Below are 17,048 nucleotides of genomic sequence, written 5' to 3'. Positions count from 1 at the left end.
AAACGTTTCAGTATCAAAATTTTTCAGTAAAGCAAGACATATATAATGGCTACTGGTTAAAATGTGTAATAAAATGTTTAAGTAAGCCTAAATATGTAATAGTAATATATAAGCAAATAAATAATATCTTTAATCCCATCGCGATCCTGGCCAGGTTTAACGATTATAAAATGGATGGATGAAATATCTTCCCAGAAGACTTCCTATAAATGTTTTTTTATGACCATCGTCAGACTTACGAAATCACCCGTTGCCCAAGGGGGCGGCGCCTTTTATGATTAACTCGTCCACATTATGTGAAACCATAATTTCCTCCGTATATCATGTGGCGCCACCTAGAGGAACAGCAGGCAGGTAACACTCGAATGGATTGGAATTTTTAAAGATGGCGCTCTTACGGCGGGCGACTGTCTCGCGAGTGGCATCGCCACACGGATGTTAATATGAAGGATGTGTTTGGTGCTCGGGGCACGTTTATTAACGGTAATGCGCATATTTTCCATTAAATATTCATGCAACATACAGTACGCGTGTGTTTACCCATAGTTTGTTCCCTCGCACCAAAATCTCGTTGCAGAAAAGTAGAGTCCATGATGTAGCCTAAACTTCACGTTACGTCCCATCCTTGGCTGTCAGTGCGAAATATGATAGTTTCGTTATTTCAGATGATTTTAAACCTTATTATAATAGCACAAACGTACATGAAATATATTTAAGAGGCGGGTACACCGAGAGCGATCCTTCTCTCACATCATTCATTGCTACCTGTATGTGGAAACACATTGAATTATATTTGTTTATTTTGCATATGACTTGTCTTAATTCCTACATTCGTTTCAAATCAGTAGGGATGATATTCTAAATAATCGCAAAGCAAATGCGTTGTTACTTAGTGTCCCTGTGGTAGAGCAGTGGCAGCTTTAATAGCTATAAACCCGTTAGAGTTACCATGTGACCAATTGACGCACTTGCACTGGCATTGCGGATGGTGGATACTAAGCAGGCCGCCGCGATTCTGAGGGACATTTGCGCTCACAGCAGACAGCTGTGGGTTTGGCAGAGGCTGAAACGCGCGCTGTTCTTATAAATAGATTTTATGTAGATCACCGGCATTTCGCCTTCCATACCTGGAAGACTGCGTAAAGGACGTCTTTTCGTTTTTGCTGTCTATCTAAAGACTGTATCTATAGTATTTCAGTGTTTTTATCAGTACATGTATTCATGTCGTATTATACATTAAAACACTAACCTTCAAGATTGTACAATACAAAGATTTCCAACTGTCATGACTAATCGCATTGATATTATTTTAAATTATTTTAAAAAATTCACAATCATGAAAATCAATCCATAAAATATTTTAATTTCAAAATAATTAGTTTAACGCATGATTAAAGCACAAAGTATTTCGCCAGTATTATAAAATGGTCATTACACGCATTATAATCTTAACAGATGATGTAAATTTCTCGAGCTGGCAAATCCCGTTTGTGACAGAATCCTTAAAAAGTGACCGATTCATTGTTGTGTTGTGCTCCAGGATACGCATACATTTATCTTGCGCTTGGAAGTGAAAATCCACCCATGTTTTAATTCCCAAAAACTCTTTTCCAGGTGAGCGTCGCGTTTGAATGGAAATGTGCCTCTGAGAAATAAGACTTTATCTCTGCAGTGACTTTATCCTCCGGTGGCTCGTCTCCTGCGTGCGGCCACATCAAAATGCTTCACATTGAAGAAGCGCTTTGGACGGTTTCTGTGTGCTCGAATTAAAGCATGACCATCATATTTAACTATAAATGTGACACATACAGCAATATCCCGCCTTTGAACTACATTTTATTTAAATTAAATACATGTTGACTGACATTTCTTATTTAAAAGAAAACGCCGACATTCTCGAGCGACCAAAAAAATCCTTTTTTTGTTGAAGAAAATGAGCAAAAATGCAGTTGGTGTCCTCTAATTCATATCTGAAAAAGTCGTCTGAACGGCTGCGGATTTTCCCCCACTGGCTGATCGTATCACACTGAGGCGGGTGAAAAAGCAGGGAAGGGGCTGGCAAGCGGCCAGGCTGCTGGCGCTGCCGGAGCAGCTGTCGGGCAGGGAGCTCGGAGAGCCGCGCCTGCGGTCCGAGGGATGGCTGCGCCTCACATGGCTGCCTGTCCACTGCGTTGGGTGTCGCAGGCGAATCACTCACTACACATACAAGCAGAGTCAGTCTTTGTCACAATTATTACACCCATGGTCAAAATAAAATAGACAGAGTGGCAGAAAAGCTACTTGAACTCGGAAAGTAAAGCGTATTCTTCGAGAGAATCGCCTGCACCCTGCAATGGCGCAGTTTCACTTCCAAGTCGGGTGAAGAAGCCATTTTGAGATTGCGAACAACAGAGAAGCCATTAATGCTGCTTATTTTAAAAAGTCGCTTTGGAGGAAAGGGAACAGTGTTCTCAAACTCTAATTTACCCCCTTACACTATTTCTATGGTCTTTATAAGACATCGTCTTCTACAAGGATTACTTTTGCCTAATATTTACTGTAAGTTTGTCTGGTATGCATTTTTTTTTACTTAACATTCGGCATTTCCTGGCATACAGATGGTTTGAATTGTCTGTTGAAAGATCTGAAGGTTAAAAATGCTTGTTAATATTTATTCAATTAAATCAACTCCAGACGTCTTTGGTACGTTTTCAAAACATGGACGTGGTCTGTTTTAAGTAAATTGTTTTACATTTGCAATAGATTTTAAAAGTGAGTAATTTGAGAATGTATATGTAACAACTTACAAAACATACGCTTGTTTTATTTTTCCCCATGACGAACTTGATTAATTGACAGCATTTGAGTGCAGTCTTGAAAAGGAGAACAGTCAGCTTTGGACATTACTGTAGCTGATGCTGTCAGGGCGTTTTCTCAGTGAGCAGTTTTATAAATTATAGTGTAAAATACTAAGGAATTTATTCCCTCTTTCTTTTTCCCCTAAGGGATCATCATCAAATCTAAAAACCAACCTTTATGTTAATGGACTCGAAGATGGGACTGAAACGGTTCCCTTTTCTCTCATGTAAAGGCCTGGTACATATGATTCGCCACAATGTTCAGGTAAATATTTTGAGCATTATTTCATTGGCTTGGTCTAGCCTGGTGTTTGAAGTCATTGGTCTAAATGCACTTAAACTCTGTATGTGCATCTACAACCAGGATCATTAAAATGTCCTTGAATCGAGGTCAGATATTTACTTACCTTCACAGCTGACTGGAATCAAATGCAAACATGAACATGTTTTAAATGTATCTGAAATATTGTTTTAGGGTCTAACAGTTGTACGTGGTCAGATATTTTCAATGTGTTGTTTGGGATGGAAAAAGGCTCATTATTTAAAATGGGGAATTAGTAATAAGTTAATTCAGGATTACTGAATAACTCCTTAGTAGTGATTAAACATTAAACATACTATTTATCTAAAATCTGCCCATATGTATTTTCTGTAATGTGAAAAGCATTAAAGCTTAAGACAAAGCATGCAATTACTTAACGAACGCTTTAGACGGGAGGCACGTCATTCATTACCTTTTGGTCTATTCACTGAAGGACAGCTCGTCATCACGTTATAGCGCTGACATTTTCTTAATGAAGAATTAATTATAAAAGCTGTATTCATAAATAAACATTGAAAAACTTACATTTGGCTATAGTCACACTTGGCCACTTTAGTGGGCAGGGTCAATGATGTGAATTAGCAGCATTAGACAAGTACAGGTATTGCTAATAATTATAGTAAATAATGCACTCTGTTTAAACAGAATAAAAATAAAATTTAACCATTTATTCAGTAGACTTTAACATAAGCAAAATGCTGACATATGGGTGTGCCATGACCTAGTTAGGACAAAGATGGATTCCAGGAAGGGAAAAAAATGTCAGTGATAACGTCCAATTTTTAATCTTCCTTCTTCCCAAATCCTTTAAATGGTGCAAACATTACAACACACTGATGAAGTCCATAAAGAGACGGCGATATGATGCATAAGATCCCTTTTGGAACCATAGAAAACCAGTGACCACTGAGCTCCATTGCAGAAAAATGGCCACCCGCGCGCCAGGCCTCCTCTCTCTGCTCTCCGCTCCGCGCGGTGTCCGTTCGCCTTCTAATAGAGGAGTTAAGATGGTAGCTGCTCTCTGATTGGCCCGTCAGATCTGCCGTTGTTAACCAGCCAATTCCCAAGCACTGCAAAATATCACACAATGTTCGTGGCGACGATCTCCGTCCCGCAAATGCAAAAATAAATATAAAGTACATAAAATACTCCAGTGTATGTTAAAAATCTCTAATTGTCTTTAAACTGCCAATGTATAACGTTCATGTAAGATTTTCGTAGGGCTGAAAAGGCGAAATGGAACCTTCCCTCTGATTGGCTCCAGCGGCTTGCTAGGCTTAAATAAATGAATGAGTCCAATATTCTCATTTGGGCCGTTATTTATGTGGTACCGTACACTGTAAATTAAGAAGAGATCGAAAATCGAAAGAAACATACATTTTGCATCGATGTTAAAATGGAAACATTTACAGCACCAGTTCAGTAGTAGTCCCCTACAACTACTAGTGGCTCCTATCCATCTTGTTTCCTGTTTGCGTAAATTGAGGCGGCAGATTCAACACAATTTTTCGAGGAGGCATTTTCTACGCAAATGTACAATCGCCACTAGCGACACGCCATTTTTCCTCCAATAAATATGTATTTGTTGAAAATGTATTTCTTGAGAGAATATAAGTGATTTTTCTTATACTGATTTGAAAGATTTGAATGGCGAATGTGCCAAGGGATGGCTGGGTAGATGCTAGTGCGGCTTGTAGCCCAATAGTGGTGTATTGTGGGAGACACAGAAAACCTAGACCAGAGGCACACAATATGCGTTGGCTCGCAAAAAGGAGGCAGGATCCTTTAAAAGCATGTAATGCAATCAGAGAAATGTAAAAGATCCCTCCGTTTTGGAAGAAAAAAATATCGGAATAAGCTCCATCATGTCCAAGCCGGGGGAAAAAAGGCTTCATGAAGATCACGGTAGAAAGCAGAGTTCAAGTGAGCTTGCTTTTTTTTTCTTCTCATGTCTATTTCGATAATGGGGACCAGCTTTAAGCCCCCATTTTTGACCCAACATATTTGCACGGGGAAAACCAGCGCATGTTGTCTGTAATTGCAATTCATACTTTGCATTGCAATCTGACCGTTTCTCTTTATAGGTTTGGCGAACGGAATGGAAAACAGCCATCCAGTTTGCAGTTCAGGGGAGAAACGGAGTCATCACTGGAGAAGTTATAAGCTGCTTATTGACCCGGCTTTGAAGAAGGGATCGCATAAACTATATCGCTACGATGGACAGAATTTCAGCATGCCCGTAAGTATTTTCTCCCCTCTTGGTGCGAAACAAGCGGGGTAGAGTGATGCATGCGTGATTCATTCAGGCTAGGTGAATGTAACAGCGGATGGTACTAAGTGCCGTACACCCAACTCCCCAACACCTGACAAATTGTACCAGAGCATCACCGTAATGTTGCGAACGCGATTCGCTGCCATTCCAATAAGGAAACATTTTTCTTTTATTGTTTTTTGCAAGAACATGTGCATTTTATTATATGATTGTTTTCTGATGATGCACGCACTCTGATTTCTGCAGGTTCACACTGAGGGAGGCGTGTTCGTCCATTTATCTGTTTGTTGTGTGTATGAACACGCTGATTTCTCCCCTCCCAGAACCCGGGCATGCCCCCAGTGGATGCTGTACGGGACCCAAGAATCGGTCGTCTCTGGACCAAATACAAGGAGACTGATCTCCCGGTTCCGAAGTTCAAGGTAGCCACATGTGGATGCTTAAATTGTCAGAGGCGATTGGGATACCTAGATTAAACTTTGCACTGTTATCACAATTATTTGCAAATATTACACCTATCATTATAGATAGATAATGATCCCTTGGTTGAAAACATGAATGACTGTGTGTGAGATTTTAATTTACCTGTTTTTCGAAGGGTCCTCTGACACGAGCCAGTTTAACCTAAGGGGAAAAACCCAACAGATTTTGTAATGTACTTTCTCCTGCAGATCGATGAATGTTATGTCGGACCGGTCCCTCCGAAAGAGGTGACATTTGCCGGGCTGAACGACAACATCAGAGAAGGATTTTTAACAGACATGTGCAAGAAATTTGGAGATATCGAAGAGGTGGAAATTTTGTATAATCCGAAGAACAAAAAGCATTTAGGAATCGCGAAAGTTTTGTTCGGTACCGTTAAGGCGGCCAAGGACACCGTTCAGAATCTGCACAAGACGTCCGTCATGGGGAACATCATCCACGTGGAGATCGACCCGAAGGGTAAGCGGCGCCGCGCGCCCTCTGCGGTTTGGGGAGCGTGTCACGGTCCTGAGGTTGCAGCTGAAGTCGCGTGCAGAGCATGTTTTCGGTTGCCCGGAAACGGAACGGACCATGGCGCGTGGTGTTTTTAAAAATACGGCACATTCAGCTTTAACATTTTACTCGTCTGGACAGGCGACATGCATGAAGTTGCGCAGTAAAACTACAAGTATTTACAGATTTACTTCGCTTAAAGATTAATTAAACTGTATTGATAATTTTTAGACTTAAAGTGACCCTTGTTGTGTTTCTGTCACTGTAGTGTTTTCTGTCTTTTGTGCTTCATTTCGGTGACTCAGCCTTTTATTAGTATAATATATTTATTACCAAGCACTTTATTATTAGTATTAGTGGCTGTAGTCAGTTGAGAAGCCTCTTACCATTAATACCTTACTGTTTGAAGATGTATGAAATACTATTGTATCTTCTCTCTGTTCCACAGTTCATTACTGTTTTTTATATATTTTTGTGAAATAGTTTATGGATGCAATATGAATTGTTTGGTGCATATGTTTATTCTAAAAAGGTTTTACCTTATTCATCTACTTCCAAAAACAGCTTACCCCATCAGAGCTGTAGCCGGTCCTGAAATGTAAGGGACATCACACAGTGTTATGCTAATCACAAATGCATATACATACGTACACATACAAAAGGACGAATTCATCTGAACCAGGCATCTTGGCATCTTGTCAGGGAATCCAAATTTCTGATGCATAGAACTGGGATCTCATTTGAGGTCACAGTCCTGGAGGCATGACGCCACGGTGCTGCCTGTCCAGGCTTCACGTTAACACTTCCCTCATGGAGATCAGCTCGGTGCCCTGTAACCTCAGTACCAGAACCCAGCTTGGTGCCCTGTAACCTCGGTACCAGAACTAAGCTCGGTGCCCTGTAACCTCGATACCAGAACTAAGCTCGGTGCCCTGTAAACTCGGTACCAGAACCCAGCTCGGTGCCCTGTAACCTCGGTAGCAGAACCCAGCTCGGTGCCCTGTAACCTCGGTACCAGAACCCAGCTCGGTGCCCTGTAACCTCGGTACCAGAACTAAGCTCGGTGCCCTGTAACCTCGGTACCAGAACCCAGCTTGGTGCCCTGTAACCTCGGTACCAGAACCCAGCCCAGTGCCCCATAACTATAGTAACAGATCCCAGATGTTCTGTGACCTCAGTACCAGATCAAGCCCAGTGCCAGTGCCCATGACCTTAGTACGAGAACGCTGTTCGATATTACCGAACTTCAGCACTAGAACACAACACGGTGCCTTGTAACCTCAATACCAGAACCCAGCTTGGTGCCCTGTATCCTCAGTACCAGAACCCAGCTTGGTGCCCTGTAACCTCAGTATCAGAACCCCGCTTGGTGCCCTGTATCCTCAGTATCAGAACTCAGCTCGGTGCCCTGTATCCTCAGTATCAGAACTCAGCTTGGTGCCCTGTAACCTCAGTATCAGAACGCAGCTTGGTGCCCTGTAACCTCAGTATCAGAACCCAGCTCGGTACCCTGCATCCTCAGTATCAGAACTCAGCTCGGTGCCCTGTAACCTCAGTATCAGAACTCAGCTCGGTGCCCTGTAACCTCAGTATCAGAACTCAGCTCGGTGCCCTGTATCCTCAGTATCAGAACCCAGCTAGGTACCCTGTATCCTCAGTATCAGAACGCAGCTCAGTGCCTTGTATCCTCAGTATCAGAACGCAGCTCGGTGCCCTGTAACCTCAGTATCAGAACGCAGCTCGGTACCCTGTATCCTCAGTATCAGAACTCAGCTCGGTGCCCTGTAACCTCAGTATCAGAACTCAGCTCGGTGCCCTGTAACCTCAGTATCAGAACTCAGCTCGGTGCCCTGTAACCTCAGTATCAGAACTCAGCTCGGTGCCCTCTAACCTCAGTATCAGAACCCAGCTCGGTACCCTGTATCCTCAGTATCAGAACCCAGCTCGGTGCCCTGCAACCTCAGTATCAGAACCCAGCTCGGTACCCTGTATCCTCAGTATCAGAACTCAGCTCGGTGCCCTGTATCCTCAGTATCAGAACTCAGCTCGGTGCCCTGTAACCTCAGTATCAGAACTCAGCTCGGTGCCCTCTAACCTCAGTATCAGAACCCAGCTCGGTACCCTGTATCCTCAGTATCAGAACCCAGCTCGGTGCCCTGCAACCTCAGTATCAGAACCCAGCTCGGTACCCTGCGTCCTCAGTATCAGAACCCAGCTTGGTGCCCTGTATCCTCAGTATCAGAACCCAGCTCGGTGCCCTGCAACCTCAGTATCAGAACCCAGCTCGGTACCCTGCATCCTCAGTATCAGAACGCAGCTCGGTGCCCTGTAACCTCAGTATCAGAACCCAGCTCAGTGCCCTGTATCCTCAGTATCAGAACCCAGCTCGGTGCCCTGTATCCTCAGTATCAGAACCCAGCTCGGTGCCCTGTATCCTCAGTATCAGAACCCAGCTCGGTGCCCTGTATCCTCAGTATCAGAACCCAGCTCGGTGCCCTGTAACCTCAGTATCAGAACCCAGCTCGGTGCCCTGTATCCTCAGTATCAGAACCCAGCTCGGTGCCCTGTATCCTCAGTATCAGAACCCAGCTCGGTACCCTGTATCCTCAGTATCAGAACCCAGCTCGGTGCCCTGCAACCTCAGTATCAGAACCCAGCTCGGTACCCTGCATCCTCAGTATCAGAACTCGGCTCGGTGCCCTGCATCCTCAGTATCAGAACCCGGCTCGGTGCCCTGCATCCTCAGTATCAGAACCCAGCTCGGTGCCCTGCATCCTCAGTATCAGAACCCAGCTCGGTGCCCTGTATCCTCAGTATCAGAACGCAGCTCGGTGCCCTGTATCCTCAGTATCAGAACCCAGCTCGGTGCCCTGTATCCTCAGTATCAGAACCCAGCTCGGTGCCCTGTAACCTCAGTATCAGAACCCAGCTCGGTGCCCTGTAACCTCAGTATCAGAACTCAGCTCGGTGCCCTGTATCCTCAGTATCAGAACGCAGCTCGGTGCCCTGTAACCTCAGTATCAGAACCCAGCTCGGTGCCCTGTATCCTCAGTATCAGAACTCAGCTCGGTGCCCTGTATCCTCAGTATCAGAACGCAGCTCGGTGCCCTGTAACCTCAGTATCAGAATCCAGCTCGGTGCCCTGTAACCTCAGTATCAGAACCAAGCTCGGTGCCCTGTATCCTCAGTATCAGAACGCAGCTCGGTGCCCTGTATCCTCAGTATCAGAACGCAGCTCGGTGCCCTGTATCCTCAGTATCAGAACCCAGCTCGGTGCCCTGTAACCTCAGTGTCAGAACCCAGTTCGGCGCCCTGTAACCTCAGTATCAGAACCCAGCTTGGTGCCCTGTAACCTCAGTAATATACCCAGTTTACTGCCCCATAACCTAAGTATCAGAATGCATCCTGTCAAGGAATTGAAACTGTGCAGCCGTGATGAGTAATGCATAAAAAGGCAAACATTTCATATTATAATCCACCGCAAACTGCTGAAATGCGAATGACCCATAGTTTGTCTTGGGTGTTGTATTTATGCACTTAGGCTCTGATTTCAGTTGATAGAATTTTAACTTGTGTCGTTCCTTAGCTGCCGATAAAAGGTGCTGCATTTGAAAGAAAGATTTATAAGTGAATCTTCAAAGCTTCTCTCTCAAAATGTTTGCAGAGACGATACTTGACCAGTTGGGAATAAGCGGTTTTATGATTTTTCTGGATAGTTTTCAGTCTGTGTGTCAGCACTCTTAAGGTGACCAGCTCTTGTCCCCCTTTACTGTCTGCTGTCCAGGCGAGAAACGCATGCGGTATTTCCAGCTGCTCATCAGTGGCTTCTACACCCCCTGGACACTGCCCCTGGGGAGTGATGACACCTTGGGCACCTCACCCCATGGCGTGACGGACCCCCAGATGGTAAGCCCACGTACCGCCACGCAGAGGAGACGGCGGAGGTGAATACGAGGTCTGCTCACCTCCATCAGGATGAAAAATGCTTATCATGCAGCTACAACTGGCTGCTTTCAAGGTCAAATCACTCTCCGCACTGTACCAAGTGTTCGTATAGATGTCTTATTGGGCGTTTTTCTCTGCTATTGCTTCATGAGTTGCCCGTGCCAGTCGCTGTCAGCCCCCCACTCCACGCAGCCGTGTCCTGACAGAGTTCAGGAAAGTACAGACATTCTGCAGCTCCTGCCCGCCCCCTGCTGCTCTCATGCCTGAGCGTGTCTGCTTCCACGTGGCCTCATTCTGTAGAACCTGTGCAGTGCTGGTTTGGCGCAAAGGAAAAGTGGGAATGCAGTGAGCCAGTGCTGTTGGCCTTTCTTTCGGCTTCGCATGCCGTCATGCTCAGTCTGGTCCTGCACCGCAACCAGGCACCTCTCTGGCCGCAAGCTCGCCTTGTCCCTGTTCTGTGGTGGCCTGCATCATTGGCATCGTCGTGTTTCACTATAGTTACCCTGCGCGGGCGCTGAGCAGTTTGAGTGAAGCAGCCCTTGGCTTGTTGTGGGGACACCGCTGTTCAGTTTTTGAAGCTTTGTTTATGATGGATAATTCAAGGCTTCTGCTTGTGTGCATGTTCCGAGACTTTTACGAGATGTTTCTCCTGGAAGTATCTGTGTGTGGTAGCAGCTTGTTATTCTAGCCAATCGGAGTGCACATCCCTGCATTCCCTGTTATCTTCCCAGCATCCCAGGTTGTTTCCTGTGCTTCCAAAGTTCTCTCAGAGCTGCTGACGGCAGGGCCCTCTGCCAGTGTCATTCCACCCTACAGGACCTCACTCTCTCTTTGGTGTTTTCCTCAGCCCCGCGACGCCACCCGGAGGCTCTCAGAGGGCAGCTGTTCCACCCTGGGGGGCACCAGCACCCCTAACAGCACTCTCACTCCTCTCTCGCTGGACACGGCCTACTCCAGCCTGCGCCAAGACACCCCCAGCAGCTTTGGCCACACCCCGCAGTCCCAGGGCACGCCTCTCACCCCACGCCTTTCCGGAACGCCCTTTTCCCAGGACTCCAACTACTCCAGCCGCCAGAGCACCCCAGTGCACCAGTTGGCAGGAGGCTACCGTGGCGGCCGGAGACACGAGACCAAGTTTCAGGACGCCTACAACCGGCGTCCTGAGCGCCGCTATGTACATAGCGCGGGGGGCGTGTACCGCACAGCTGAGCCCCCGCCCTTCCCTGGCCCCACATTCAAGCACCACCTGGCCCCCCCCCCGGCCCCGCCTGAGCCCGCACCCTCAACTCCTCCTGTCAACACTAGCTACAAGTCGGCCTTCTCCCCCTATCAGGCCCCCCCACCCTCTATGTATGCCCCCCCTCACACGGAGCACCCCCGGGATCCGGAATATCGGCGGCTGCTCCCACCTCTCAACAAGACCTTTACCCTGAGCAGTGCCCCTCCCACTCCCACCGCTACCGACTTTGTCCCAGTGAGGGAGAAGCCGGAAACGCCCCCGCTGCCTGAACCCCCACCTGCTGCCGATTCTCTGCCGGCAGCGCCCCCTGGTAGGACCCCTGAGCATCGTTCTTCCCCTGGCACCCCCACACTGGAATCCGAGCGGCACAGCCTGGACTCGCGCATCGAGATGCTGCTGAAGGAGAAGAGAACCAAGCTGCCCTTCCTGAGCGAGAGGGACTCGGACACAGAGGTGCGCATGGAGGGCAGCCCCATTTCCTCGTCTTCGTCACAGCTCTCCCCCATCCCTCCCTATACGTCCGGCCCCCGACCCCCTAGCACCGGCCTGGAGGACATCAGCCCCACCCCCCTGCCGGACTCGGACGAGGACGAGCCCGGACTCGGCCCGGCCGCTTTACTGTGCAGCCCCTACTCCCGCTCCCCAGGCACTGCCCACCCCCAGGGGGCAGCAGACGGGGCACCGACCAACGAACCCGTCTCCAGAGGTCAGACACCTACTGACAAGATGGATGTGGTAAGGCTGGTTTCCTTATTCATGTCTCAGGTCTTAACCCTTGTTGATATGCTTTAAAACATCGCTAGCACTTTCTATAGGAGTTTTAATTGCTGGTGGGATGATGGGCTTTCATGGGCCCATTGCTGGTGGGATGATGGGCTTTCGTGGACCTTCTCAAAGTGCAGGTTTTCTTGTTGTTCGGCATCCTGAGTAGCCTCGTGCTCTGTACAATGTCATCTGGCTTTGTGAGAGCACATACATCTCTCATTGATGTTTAGCCTGTACTTGCAAATTTCTCCATTTTTATTACCTGTTAACACAGTTATGGCTTGAACTCTCATATTAATTACAGTCGTGCCTCATTTGCGACGCGGCCCTGGGCTCTGAACTTTTAGGACTATTTGCTGTTATTCCAAATGTATTGAGCTGTAGTTCTTTCGCAAACGAATAATCCTTCACGGTGTAGCTGGGTGTTTCCATGATATGCCTCCTTCACAGAGGAATGATCCATTGCGGTGTAGCTGGGGGGGCTTCATGTCATGCCTCCTTGACAGAGGAATGATCCATTGTGGTGTAGCTGGGGGCGCTTCATGTCATGCCTCCTTCACAGAGGAATGATCCATTGCTCTATAGCTGGGGGGGCTTCATGTCATGCCTTCTTGACACAGGAATGATCCATTGCGGTGTAGCTGGGGGGGGAGGTTCATATCATGCTTCATTCACAGAGGAATGATCCATTGCAGTGTAATCGGGGGGGTTTCATGCCACTGCTTCATAGAGGAATGAATCCATTGCAGTGTAGCTGGGGGGTTTCATGTCATGCCTCCTTGATAGAGGAATGATCCATGTGGTGGGCCTGGGGGTTTTCCCATGTATACATCCAAACACTGGACACATGCTTTAGAGTGTTTCAGCAACATGCAGATAGTACAGTGCACATGTATGTCATGCATGCGTGTAGGTTATTTTTTAAAATGGGCAATTCCACGTTTTGACAGTGCTGGGTAGTATACCGATTCATACCGGTTCATACCGAAAAACATTTTTTATTATTGTTATTATATGAATTTTTCTTATCGCAATACCAGTTTGGGAGGCTGGGGCCCCTCTGGCGTGTGGGGGGGCCCTCGGTTGAGGGGGTGGGGGGCGGGCTCTCGGTTGGCGGGGCCCTTCGGCCCTGGACCCACTCCAGGATTCCTGGTTGGACTGGGGGTCTCGCTGCCCGTTTCCCCCCTGCGGGCCTCCTTCTACGGGGGTTGGCGCCCCCTTAGTCCCTCGCGGGCTTCCTCTCGAGTTGGGCGGGTGGTTGTCTCGGGGACCCATGGCTGTGGACCCTTATGCCGTGGGGGCAGTGGGGTGGCCTCGGTTGCCTGGTTCCCTTTGCCTTGGGCCTGGTGATGGGGGGGGGGGGCACTGTCACACCCCCCGGCGGTATCAATTACCAGCACATCCAGTGACAAATCGGTTCACACCTACACTTGCACATACAAAACTGGGCGCATACGAGGTGGAGCAATCAATATCATTATTATTATTACTTTTTAAAGTAACTCATACATATAGGAATTGAAATGTGTCTATATGTGTATGATCACGTGTGTGTATGCTACATATATGTGGTACCTGTGACATTATGTGCTATTGTTATTGTCGTTGTGGTTGTTGTTGATATTATTGTTGTGGCTTTTTCTTCTTGTCATTATTGGCCTGCTTTTGATATTTTGCTGTTTGTCCTTTGCTGGGTGTTGTGTGTGTGTGTGTGTGTGTGTGTGTGATGTTTGTTTGTACTCTGCATTCCCTAACACTTTTTCTCCATCCCACCTTTATTATTATCATTTGTATTTTTTTTTCTCTCCCCATGGTGGTTGGTATCTGTGGTCTAAAATGTGGTCAACGCCCAGTCATACTTAAAAAAAAATAATAATAAAATACTGCTGTATACTGTGAAACCGATATAACTTCGAAAAAGTACTGTGACATTCATTTTTGGTCATACCGCCAAGCTCTATGTTATGTTATGTGTATATATCATATTTGCTGGCAGGTAGCAGATGTATATCAGAGGCTCTGATTAAGGTTCTGTTGGGCTGGTCCAGTCCTGCCATCATACGCATCATACCCCTTTTTCCAAGGGGTTCGCAAGGATGTGTTGGTTAGACCTGCTGGCACCAGACCCCATTCAGACAGACCATGAGACACATCCTCAACAGTTAGAATGTCTTACTTACAGTACTTAGTCTTTGCTTGTTTTGTTCCTGATACTGTTTAGCTTCACGTCAGATAGAGGGTCACAAGGCGGAATGTTGAAGTTAGTTGAATGTGATTTATGAACAGCTCTGAATTCCTGTGAGTGTTTGAAAGATGAATCACGCAGACCCCTGTACCCCCCCCCCCCCGTCTGTGAACTTTCCTTCATTCATTCATTCATTCATAGATTGACCTCAGACTGACATCAGCCACAGCCGCTTTTCAAACACCTGCTTCCTTCGGGTGCCTGAAGGCCTCCTGTTCTATCAGGTCTGGCTCACCATTAAGTTCAGAGACATGGCACACGTGCATCAGAACCCCGCTGTGCGGCTGTGACGTGTGGGTGATGCGGGCCTCATGTCAGTAAGAATGTCACCTTCCCCTGAATGGTGTGGGGACACGTCACTGCGGTGTGCTGGCAGCTGGCTCCCTCCTTCTGTATCTCGTTTCCTCCCTCGATGGTGTTGTGGTTAGAGAGTGAGAGTGCCCTTCAGGTTTCGCTTTCGCTTCACTTCCCATCCCATGAGACGTTCTTTCTGCTGTGGTTTCCGAGAGTGAGAAGCAGTGGTTTCTGTCTGTCTGCCTGCCTGTCTGGGCTCTGCCACGAGTCTGCCCTGTGTCTACCTGTCTGTCTGGGCTCTGCCCTGTGTCTGCCCTGTGTCTGCCCTGTGTCTGATATGTGTCTGCCTGTCTGTCTGGGCTCTGCCCTGTGTCTGCCGTGTGTCTGATATGTGTCTGCCTGTCTGTCTGGGCTCTGCCCTGTGTCTGCCCTGTGTCTGCCTGCCTGTCTGGGCTCAACCATGAGTGCCGGGTGTCTGCCTGCCTGTCTGGGCTCTGCCCTGTGTCTGCCCTGTGTCTGCCTGCCTGTCTGGGCTCTGCCCTGTGTCTGCCCTGTGTCTGCCGTGTGTCTGCCTGCCTGTCTGGGCTCTGCCCTGTGTCTGCCTGCCTGTCTGGGTTCTGCCCTGTGTCTGCCCTGTGTCTGCCCTGTGTCTGCCTGCCTGTCTGGGCTCAACCATGAGTGCCGTGTGTCTGCCTGCCTGTCTGGGCTCTGCCCTGTGTCTGCCCTGTGTCTGCCTGTCTGTCTGGGCTCAGCAGTGAGTGCCGTGTGTCTGCCTGCCAGTCTGGGCTCTGCCCTGTGTCTGCCCTGTGTCTGCCTGCCTGTCTGGGCTCTGCCCTGTGTCTGCCCTGTGTCTGCCCTGTGTCTGCCTGCCTGTCTGGGCTCAGCTGTGAGTGCCGTGTGTCTGCCTGCCTGTCTGGGCTCTGCCCTGTGTCTGCCCTGTGTCTGCCTGCCTGACTGGGCTCTGCCCTGTGTCTGCCCTGTGTCTGCCTGCCTGTCTGGGCTCTGCCCTGTGTCTGCCCTGTGTCTGCCTGCCTGTCTGGGCTCTGCCCTGTGTCTGCCCTGTGTCTGCCTGCCTGTCTGGGCTCTGCCCTGTGTCTGCCTGCCTGTCTGGGCTCTGCCCTGTGTCTGCCTGCCTGTCTGGGCTCTGCCCTGTGTCTGCCTGCCTGTCTGGGCTCTGCCCTGTGTCTGCCTGCCTGTCTGGGCTCTGCCCTGTGTCTGCCTGCCTGTCTGGGCTCTGCCCTGTGTCTGCCTGCCTGTCTGCCTGCCTGTCTGGGCTCTGCCCTGTGTCTGCCCTGTGTCTGCCCTGTGTCTGCCTGCCTGTCTGGGCTCTGCCCTGTGTCTGCCCTGTGTCTGCTATCTGAATGATGCTCCCATGTCTCCTTCACAGAGGAATGATCCATTTGGGTGTTTACTCCCCCCGACCCCCCCCCCCCATTACTTACCCCACTTCCCCTCCCCCCCCGGTACTGAGGCTTCTCCCCCCCCTTGATTTTGACTCTGCACCCCCCCCGTTTCCTACCCCACACAGTACAGTTCACTGTTGCCCCCTCCCCCCCCACCAAAATGGTTTCTTTGTACCTGGGTGGTGTGCATGTGTAACACATTAGATAATCCTCTCACATCACAAATGTTTGGTCACACAACCTGTAAGAGCATTAAAATACTGTAGTAGCCACCCCTAACATTCCGTATCGTCGGACCACAAAGCCTTTCCTTCCCTTCAGAACTTCAGGGGGTAGCTAAGAGCTGTGAGCCTCTCCCTAGCTAAAGTAACGTCACCGGACTGTTGTCCTCATCAACATCAGACACATTTCCCTTCTTGGGGAAATATTTTAACAAACTCATCTGAAAATGCAATCAGGAATCTTTTAATACATAGCTTGTATAAACATAGTTGGCAATTATTATACTGATATTTATTGAAGTAACGTTACTGTCGAGAGATTAAAACAATGTAATATGGTTATAGTGATGAGAATTATCATGGTTATCGGTATTATTGCGGTGTTGTTAAAATGTGCTGAATATGTTCAAAAAGTACTGATACACAAACTGAAATCATTCTGGCAAATTATACATTGAAAACTACCAATTAGCACCACACTTTTTTGCATACACATTTAAAATAACCTTATGTAAACAAATGAAAACTC

The 17,048-nt window shown here is 47.9% G+C and overlaps 1 protein-coding gene and 1 long non-coding RNA gene across 10 annotated transcripts in view; one reads left to right on the top strand and one right to left on the bottom strand.

Annotated features, from left to right (window-relative positions):
* Window positions 1-395: 395 nt before the first annotated feature.
* LOC125713227 (histone-lysine N-methyltransferase SETD1B-A-like) overlaps window positions 396-17,048 on the top strand; it is a 39,120-nt gene continuing 22,467 nt past the window's right edge. For 7 of the 9 annotated variants that reach the window (XR_007383522.1, XR_007383520.1, XR_007383521.1 and 4 more), the window contains exons 1-6: window positions 4,799-5,082; window positions 5,244-5,398; window positions 5,755-5,853; window positions 6,103-6,373; window positions 10,191-10,312; window positions 11,199-12,326. Coding sequence is in view for 5 of the 9 variants with exons in the window: in XM_048984235.1 (XP_048840192.1) it covers window positions 5,025-5,082; window positions 5,244-5,398; window positions 5,755-5,853; window positions 6,103-6,373; window positions 10,191-10,312; window positions 11,199-12,326 (1,833 nt within the window). In the remaining 4 variants the exon portion in view is untranslated. Of the gene's footprint in view, window positions 484-2,194; window positions 2,539-2,984; window positions 3,103-4,798; window positions 5,083-5,243; window positions 5,399-5,754; window positions 5,854-6,102; window positions 6,374-10,190; window positions 10,313-11,198; window positions 12,327-17,048 lie in introns of those variants that run through there. The other 2 variants (XM_048984253.1, XM_048984243.1) reach the window with 2 other exon arrangements.
* LOC125713282 (uncharacterized) lies at window positions 8,777-9,574 on the bottom strand. Its single transcript, XR_007383531.1, has 4 exons — window positions 9,420-9,574; window positions 9,318-9,351; window positions 8,910-8,977; window positions 8,777-8,875 (listed from the first exon to the last, which is right to left on the bottom strand). It is a non-coding gene; the product is annotated as an uncharacterized LOC125713282 (long non-coding RNA).

The sequence above is a fragment of the Brienomyrus brachyistius genome, chromosome 2 (assembly GCF_023856365.1).
Source record: "Brienomyrus brachyistius isolate T26 chromosome 2, BBRACH_0.4, whole genome shotgun sequence".
NCBI lineage: Eukaryota > Metazoa > Chordata > Actinopteri > Osteoglossiformes > Mormyridae > Brienomyrus > Brienomyrus brachyistius.
This window is presented reverse-complemented; position numbering and strand designations above follow the sequence as displayed.